At 38.9% G+C, this 8,967-nt stretch overlaps 2 protein-coding genes across 2 annotated transcripts; one reads left to right on the forward strand and one right to left on the reverse strand.

Annotated features, from left to right (window-relative positions):
- Positions 1 to 2,524: 2,524 nt before the first annotated feature.
- LOC101295206 (Werner Syndrome-like exonuclease-like) lies at positions 2,525 to 4,549 on the reverse strand. The gene is made up of 2 exons (XM_004294680.1): positions 4,534 to 4,549; positions 2,525 to 3,395 (listed from the first exon to the last, which is right to left on the reverse strand). The coding sequence occupies exon 2, from the start codon at positions 3,385 to 3,387 to the stop codon at positions 2,764 to 2,766; it is 624 nt and encodes a 207-aa protein (XP_004294728.1). The 5' UTR covers positions 3,388 to 3,395; positions 4,534 to 4,549; the 3' UTR covers positions 2,525 to 2,763.
- A 1,830-nt stretch (positions 4,550 to 6,379) lies between these two features.
- Positions 6,380 to 7,546, forward strand: LOC101295496 (vignain-like). The gene is made up of 2 exons (XM_004294681.1): positions 6,380 to 6,809; positions 6,954 to 7,546. Exons 1-2 carry the CDS (start codon positions 6,380 to 6,382, stop codon positions 7,544 to 7,546), a joined length of 1,023 nt encoding a protein of 340 aa, XP_004294729.1.
- The last annotated feature ends 1,421 nt before the right edge of the window (positions 7,547 to 8,967 follow it).

Here is an 8,967-nt window from a genome sequence, read left to right on the forward strand (position 1 = left end):
CCTCTCTCTCTCTCTCTCTCTCTCTCTCTCTCTCTCTCTGTGTAAGTGAGTAACAATGGGGGACAGGGACAAGGCAACATTGGCAAAGGCAAGAAAGGAGCTTGAAGACATGTATGAAGGCATACCAGATGACTCGGTGAACCTCACTTTCCAAGACTTTGCAGACCTTAGTATAAGCACTACTGCAGACAAGCCGAGAAAACCCACTCACAGTTTGGATCCCATTTCCGAACTCAAGTCCTCCACAAACCCCATGGCCAGACTTCCCAGCCTCGATTTCAACAGAGCCTTGCAAGCATCCAAGCACAACCACCGCATCAACGAAGAGGTAGCTGACACTTACAGAGGTAACAACCACCATCATCATCTTCAACACCAAAATAATCACCACCACCTCGACGTCAACAGCCACCGCGGCCATGCAGGCCACGATGGCCATCGATACAGTGGTGGTGGTCATCATAGTGATCATCACCAAGGCCATAACTTTAATCATCATATGATGAGTGGTCATGGAGGAGTAGAGATGAGTAGCATAAGCATGGCTAGTACTACTTATGATCATCATGATATGAGCGGCGTAAGCATGGCTTCGACTGCCATGCACCAGCAAGATAGAAGTGGAAGACGAAGGCCTGGGATTCCTCACTCCAATATCTGCACCATCTGTAGTACCTACATCTATATTTTCCGCCATCGCTGCCTGGTACATATTCGAACATATATAGCTTAACTTTCTTGTACGATACAAGTTGATGTGTTAAGGCAAGTTCATAAGGTGATTAATGATTATGAAACTGCATGAGGTTACGGTTTTTAATTTGTTCTAATCGATCACTTAAAATTAAGGGTATCATATATGTTTTTTTTAATAACATTATGGGATATATGTATATGGAAATGACTCAAACGAGATCATGATCAGAATGTTGTTTGTGTTCTAGGTCTGTGGAAGAGTGTATTGCAGGCAATGCGTGATGGTAGGGATGGGAGAAATGACCGAAGGTAGAAAATGCATCCAGTGTCTAGGGAGGCGATTTAGCCAAAGGTATGTTGTTTTGTTTTGTTATAAACACATTTCTTTGATGAATGATTTGACATGCATACCTTTCTTTTACGAGTATTGGATGACTATCGAGATAATTTTAACTTCAAAATACTTTGAATTCTAAATATCGATCTCATTATTTTACGTTTAAAACAACTTAAAGTTATATGCACGCATACGATCACATATCATTCTAAAACTTTGTTCGAGACATCAATGAGAGTAATGATAGATGAATCACATGTTTGTGTATTTCTTGTATCTCTCCAACCCATGTATAGAACATCACAAAGTTTCACTAGACAATGTCGCTGTGCCGTATCACTGTCAATTAAAACGACGAATTGTTATTAACGCAACACTTCTTTGCAACTTATAGCATAGGTAAACCATAAGTTCTTCTGTCCCTTGATTCTAATAATCTCATAGACTAAGAAATAGCTCTAGGCCGGCAAGAAGAGTGTGAGTAACGTCAACGTAGTCTCTAATCAAACTGATAGTAACTTAAAATTAAAAATTCTTTGATCCAAACAAAGAGAAAATTTATAAAAATGCATTTGGTTTTGGAATGCCGTCCTTGAATTCTTATACTGTACATGGCATCAATCAAAACTCAAAAGTACAAGAAGAACCTCCAAAACCAGATGTTTATTCTACTATTTCTTCACAAAATGGCAGCATCTAACTGTGGCATTTATGTAATCTTGATCATGATAGGTACATACAAAGAGCAGGAAAGGTTGGATGTTGGTCAAGGTACCCTAGCGAGGTGAAGCAAGCAGAGCTCAAGTGGGCCGAGAAAGGGCCAAGAAGAAATGATGTAAATGGGCGTTACGGTCGCAGCACCGTGCGAACACCCAGATCAAGGAGCCCAGTAACTCCAAGAACTCCACGAACCCCAATCAGGGGACATGTTCCTTCAAGTCCTGGCCCAAATTCCTTTGTCACCAGTTCCTCATATTCTCCTTATTCTCCTGCTCACCACCACCTCCCTTTCTAGAGTTAAACCGAAATTTGTTATTATTTTCTTGATGTTTAAGAATTCCTTAAATATTTCCACATTTTTCAAATGGTTTGTTTTTGGATTATTGCTAAATTTTGGTATAATGCGACTTATGGGATATTTTGTTCATGATTTTACCCTTCATACAAAAATGAGGTTCAATTCTCTTGTATATCTGGGAATTGCACAGAAGTTCAAAGTCGAGGGAGAGACCATGATTCAATTCAGTAATCCTATTTCAACCGGTTAAATGTTTCGGTAAGCTTATGATGTTTTCACTTATAGGTGTTGCAAGAGAGTGAGAGGTACCACAATGGAATCAATTTTTTACCTTATGTTGGTAGACTGATATGGCTCTGCCTCTAGTTGCTGGTTTATAAGGTTCAAATGTGCATTATTTGATATCGCCATTAGACGAGAATACTACATGCTTAATTGGCCAAAATAATAGATAAGAAAGCGAGAAAAATATTGGGAAGAAAAGAATCACACTGATACAGTAGCACTCTGAATATCAATAACACGTCAAGAACAGGAAAGTGTTGCTTCTCAAAGCTTGCTTAATAATAATAACACCAGCATGCTAATCCTAAAAAGTTATGCTGCCACAATCTTAAAACTGAAAATAAAGAAAGCCAGTAAATTGTTCAAAAACTGGTTGTTCCGAAAGAGACTTCCTGCAGACCAAATCTGAGAAACCATTCATTTGCAATCAAGCCATGGCAGTCAACCGCCTTCCAATCTCTGAGGAAATAAAAGCATCAATACAAGCGTACTGAACCTGATTACACATAAGCCACTCGTTGTCCCACCTGCTCCTTGTCACATTGCTAGGCTTCTGGAGCTCCTTCCCAAGGACCTCTTTAGACAGACCCTTCAAGCCAGCTTTTTTCAATTCAATCTTACCCAATTTAGTTGCTGCCAAAGGCCCGAGATCAAGAGTATTGGTCACCTTCAGGTCATAGTCCACAAGGAGCTTCTCCATATCATTCTCGATCCCAGCACCCACAAATGTGTAACTGCCATTACTGAGAAAGTCAAAGAGTGCTCGCGGGATGGTTTGGGCGTAAAGAAGTTGGAAGATGAGGCAACGATGGTCCACACAAAGCTGCAATGTCGCAACGAGGTTGTCGCTGTTGCGGTTATTTGGACGCCACTCCACGTCCAGGCCTACAATTGGGTTTTGATTGACTATGGGGATGATTTCAGAGAGCCAGGCTTCCACCATGGGTGCGCTGTGAGTGACTAGGGTGTGGATTTGATCATCGTAAAACGATACATCATAGAGATTGTGGGTGTCATATGGTAATTCGTGGTCTACTATGCTGATGGTCATTCTGGGCTGCACAACAAGATAAATACATAAGGATTTGAGATTTTTGCACCAATAATTAGTAAAGAAAGGAGTAACAAAACCATATGAGAATGCTTCATCCTTAGAAAGTAACATAACTTCCACAAAACTAAAAAACTACTGCACACAACAACGAATGGCTGTTATACACAACCAAAATTGGTAATTTTACTTGCTCATCCCCAAATAGTACCAAAATGTGCCATGAACTTGTAAAAGAGCTCTGTATTTTTTCAGACATCACCAAAAACATTACAAAATCGTATAATTGTTAACTCAATCAAAGGAGGAAAAACCTCACTAGTATAACCACACAAGCTGGGTTTGGAAAACACGCAATTCCGATAGCAAAGATGCAACCAAAAAGAAATGCACTCCCTCACCCTCTACATACTCTACAACCCAACCCAGAGTCACAAGCCACGGTACCCCATACAGAAAAAACAAGAAGGCAAAGGAATCCCCACTCTAACAAGGCACTTAATCAAAACATGCATTACGCAGAATACTATTACTGTGGCATCAATACCAAACATATGCCTCCCAATTCCAACTTTTCAATATATACGTGACTCTCTTCAATATACAAACCAACACAAAACATAATGCTGTAAACAAAAAGGATCGCAACTTTCAACAACAACATTACTATAGGATTACAAGTCTCATAAGAATATGAGAAAATCCCTAATTGTCAACACATTACACTAAGAAAGCTGATGAACTCAAAATTGTCTAAGAACTAAACAATTATGTTACCTTCTTATCAACTCATGTTTGTTTACCAAACTAGAAGTCATAATAAAAAAAGTCATTAGTTTGCGAATTTACATGACTAGATAAATAAAGTTTACCATTCTCATCAAAGAAGCCTAGTGATCACACTTCAATTAAGAATCGTTACCCCAAACTTTTCAGATCAAACATAAATATTATTGCTTTACAAGCGCAAGACAAAACCCAGATCACAAGTCGAGAAAGTCATTGTAAAAATCACAACAGAGACACAAACTGATGCTATATGAGACCCCGAGGCGCTTTCTGCCTTTCTTTTTCTTGGAGGTTCAAAACGGAGCGAAAGAAGAACAAGACCCTAAATCAATGAAATCGCAGGGAAGAACATACCAGCAAATTTGGGTTGATGTTGGATCAGACTGCCGTGGGTTTTTGCTTTTGGAGAGAGTAAAGTGTCATTGACTACATATGCCTTTGAGATATTTTACTGCTTTTATGCCTCGTGCAGTTCTTATTTCTGTTCTTTATAGACCAAATGTCAGGTTTAACCCCATATGTATCCTATTTCATTACAAAACTCTTAGACGTATCCCGGCGTATCCGGGCGTATCTCGGCGTATTCCGGCGTAGAAGTAATGTTCATGAGCAATGAAAATCAATGAAATGCAACATTCGACAAATTTGAACAAAAGGGTAAACTCGGTTATATCAAAATGTATCGCCTTGATCTCCCAAGATTGAGGCTACATTGGCATGCCGGAGGTTATAGTACTGTGGAGTGTGAACTATATATCAGAAAGCTCTTGTGGTTGTGTTCTAAATTCGTTATGGGATAGAACAGTTTTTATGGTTGATCTTATTGTACCATGCTGTGTTGAAAACCAAAACAGAGGCCTTTGAGGGGAGGGAGGGGTGAGGGCTTAATCGATCAAGATTCAAGGGACATTTTTTCTTTGCTTGTTGGACTTCTGCTGGATTTGCCACAGCTTGTGTCATGGATATTTGATACTCAAAAGTCAAGTAAATTGGCTGAAACTGTGATTACCTTACTGTAAAATTTAGATCCTAGATTCCTAGCTACCTCTTTCGGATAGTGAAGCTGATTCAGTTGGAAAGGTAAGTCAGACAACTCCTTCAAAGTATTATTACAAAAGGTATTAAGACCTTTTCACAGAGGTATTAATACATGTACATTGTATGTAAAAGAGTTCACAATATTGGCAGTAGCTCATTCTCACTCTTAAACAGTCTTTTGACTTCCTTTTAGTAATATTTAGGCTTGCAGCTCTTTGTAAATTGATTTTCAGATTTTCTCTGCAAATAGAAAAAAGGGGTAATTTCTCAGGATATTGATTGGCTTAAACCTTTCTACCTAGCCAACAGTAGTTCAGATACGTTTTTTCTGAATTGCTGTTGATGGCATAACTTGGTGATTTTTCATTTTTTAACACATGCAGGTATGTCTGCTGCTGCTGATGAGAATGTAATTCTTCCTTGTCTGCGTTTTAAACCACAGACAGTGGATGCCTGGATGGCCTTGTAAACCTATGTCACTTCGGACACCAACAACATAGTAGTGATACACTTTAATCACTGAAGAGAAAAGCAGTGTGGTGAATCCGCAGAGCTACATACCGAATACCAAAAGAAAGAAATTGTAAATCAGAAGGGATCAAAAAATGGAATCATCAACAAACTAGAAGAAGCAAAATGTAATTTTTACTAATGAGCTGCAACTTAGACTACTAGAAATTGATGTAAGAGACTTGATATTTGTCTGCTCATTGATACCATTTTTCTTTTGGTCAAATGGTGATGATTGCTATGGTAGCTAATTTCTTTCTTCATTTGTAGGGCCCAATTCAGTATGTAATTCTCTTGTAGATATATTATTACCTATACTAAATAAGAGCTCTGTTGAGAAAACTAAGATGAAATTCTGATTGTAGGGGTAAAAGAAAAAAGAAAAAAAAGAAAAAAGGCCCTTATGACAGAACTTAGAGTCAAATTAGACAAGCATCAAATTAGAACAACGGTCATATCAACTATATACTAATCTTACGGCAGGTTCATATCAGAACGTCTTCTGGGGCAAGGAGTAAGGACGTTGCAGACCGCATTTTGGGGTACGGAGATAATATACAAAGACCATTATCTTCTCTATATAAACTGTCTGAGTAGTCTTACCATTTCACACTACTCCTCATATTCATCATCAACTTTCATATTCTAGCCTACAATGGAGTTCACCAACAAGAGCAAATGTATCTGCTTGGCCTTGGTCCTCATGTTAGGGGCTTGGTCTTCGGAAGCCACTTCTCGTAGTCTCCAAGATGCATTAGCTTATGGGAGGTACGAGCAATGGATAGCTCGTTATAGACGTGTGTATAAGGATGTCAACGAGAAGGAGGATCACTTCAAGATATTCAAGGAGAATGAGGCATATGTGGAATCTTCCAACAAAGATGGAAACAAACTTTACAAATTGAGTCTGAACCAATTTGCAGACCTTACAAATGAGGAGTTCACTACCTCAAGAAATCGATTCTTGGGGCACGAGTGTTCCACCAAGACCACTACTTTCAAGTACGAAAATGCTACTGTGCCGGCTACAATGGACTGGAGAAAGAAGGGAGCTGTGACTCCAGTGAAGGACCAAGGCCAATGTGGTATGTAACATTGTAACACAGTACTATTCCCTCTATTATTTTGTCATCAGATTATTTTCCATCTGCATAAAAGAAAAAATTGTACATGATGCTAATTATTTCTGTTCTAACTACTACAAATATGCAATTGAAATGTATGTACAGGAAGTTGTTGGGCCTTCTCAGCAGTGGCAGCTATGGAAGGAATCACTCAGCTTACAACTGGTAAACTAATCTCTTTGTCTGAGCAAGAGCTAGTTGACTGTGATGTCAATGGTGTTGACCAAGGTTGTTCAGGTGGCGAAATGGATGATGCCTTTAAGTTTGTCATTCAAAATCATGGTATTAATACCGAGGCTAATTATCCCTACACGGCTGCTGATGGTACATGCAATGCCAAAAAGGAAGCAGGCCATGCAGCCACAATAACTGGCCACGAAGATGTGCCTGCAAACAGCGAAAGCGCCCTTCTTAAGGCCGTGGCTAATCAGCCAATTGCTGTTGCCATTGATGCTAGTGGATTTGACTTCCAGTTATATTCAAGTGGTGTTTTCACAGGAACATGTGGAACTGAACTAGACCATGGTGTTACCGCTGTTGGATATGGCGTGGATGCTGATGGAACTAAGTACTGGTTGGTAAAGAACTCATGGGGTGCACAATGGGGTGAAGAAGGTTACATCAGAATGCAAAGAGATGTTGCTGCACCTGAAGGTCTATGCGGCATTGCCATGGATGCCTCTTACCCCACTGCATAGTTTATACCAGTAAAAATTGAATCAAAGCCTACTACCATTGTAGGTATATAGTTATCATGATATGTACATGATCTTGTGTATGTACTGCTAGAAAAAAAGATCATCAAGAAATGTAGTTAGTTTCATGAATTACAGAAACTAGTGACACCAATATGTATGAAATCAAATAGGATTCTTATATATATCAACAATTCTCATACATGCATCGAATACAAACTCCAAAACAATATATTTCCCAAATCATGTTTTGATGTAAATTGCTTATACAGCATTTTCACTTCAAAGTCTTAACTCGGTTTCATCAAAATGAATCGCCTTGGACTCCCAAGATTGAGTCTTTGCAGCATTTGAGGTCTGAAACGTTTCATTCACCCGAAACTTACCACCTCCCGAATTCCCAATCAAGAGTACTCCTGGTTTGTTTGAGGACTTGAATGAACAAACTGAAACTGGTGTTAAACAAAGAGAAGAAGAATTAAGTAGTCATTTGATGAGGTTTCTAGACTTCTCTGTCTTCCAAAACAAGAGGTTTGTGTTCTATTCAGTAGCTTTTATCTGTGAGCTGAACTGAGACCGAAGTAATTTTAGGTGGTGACGCAATCATGTTATACAAGGTTTTTCTCCTTAACCTCAAGACCGCAATGCCCTTCTCAATTAAGCTCATATTAATATTTATTTAATATGATGATTTACATGTTTGTTTGGTCACAAGGTTAATAGTGTTCTTGTTTAGGTTGTGATAGGTTGGGGCATTGCATTCGGCATTGGGTGAGATGTAGTATATGTGAGAGTCATGAGGCATGCATGACCAAGTGCCACCTAGAGTGTTAAGTTTCTCCATCCTTCTGATAAATAGCACATCGATCAGCTAGTTAAGCTTGAGTCACCACAGCTCAAGATAGCTATGTTTCCAACTCTCTTCGTTGCATTCCTGCTTCTATTGGCTACTGGTATTAATAATTTACATATACATATCATTCTGTGAAAAGAAGAAGATTGCAAATAAAGAGATTTGGCTGAAGTGAGTTTCTATTGACACTATACCGATTACATATAGTGAGTACAGAATACTGGCAAGGAAACTAATCCTTATAATGAAGTTCTTACTATATATCAAACAATATAATTGCCTATATCTCATACATTCCTAATACATAATACATTCCTAATCCAGAAGATATTCAAGATATTCTTAACACTCCCCCTCAAGTTGGAGAGTGGATGTCTTGCACTCCCAACTTGCGAATCATAGGTACAAAAGCCTCCTTTCCTAAAGCTTTGGTTAATACGTCCGCCAATTGATGTGATGAGTTCACAAACCTTGTAATCATTGAACCGTCTTGAATTTTGTCTCTTATAAAGTGACAATCCATCTCAATGTGCCGCGTTCGTTCATGAAAGACCGGATTTGCTGCAATATG

This window comes from Fragaria vesca, linkage group LG3, assembly GCF_000184155.1.
Source record: "Fragaria vesca subsp. vesca linkage group LG3, FraVesHawaii_1.0, whole genome shotgun sequence".
In the NCBI taxonomy this organism is placed as follows: Eukaryota; Viridiplantae; Streptophyta; class Magnoliopsida; order Rosales; family Rosaceae; genus Fragaria; species Fragaria vesca.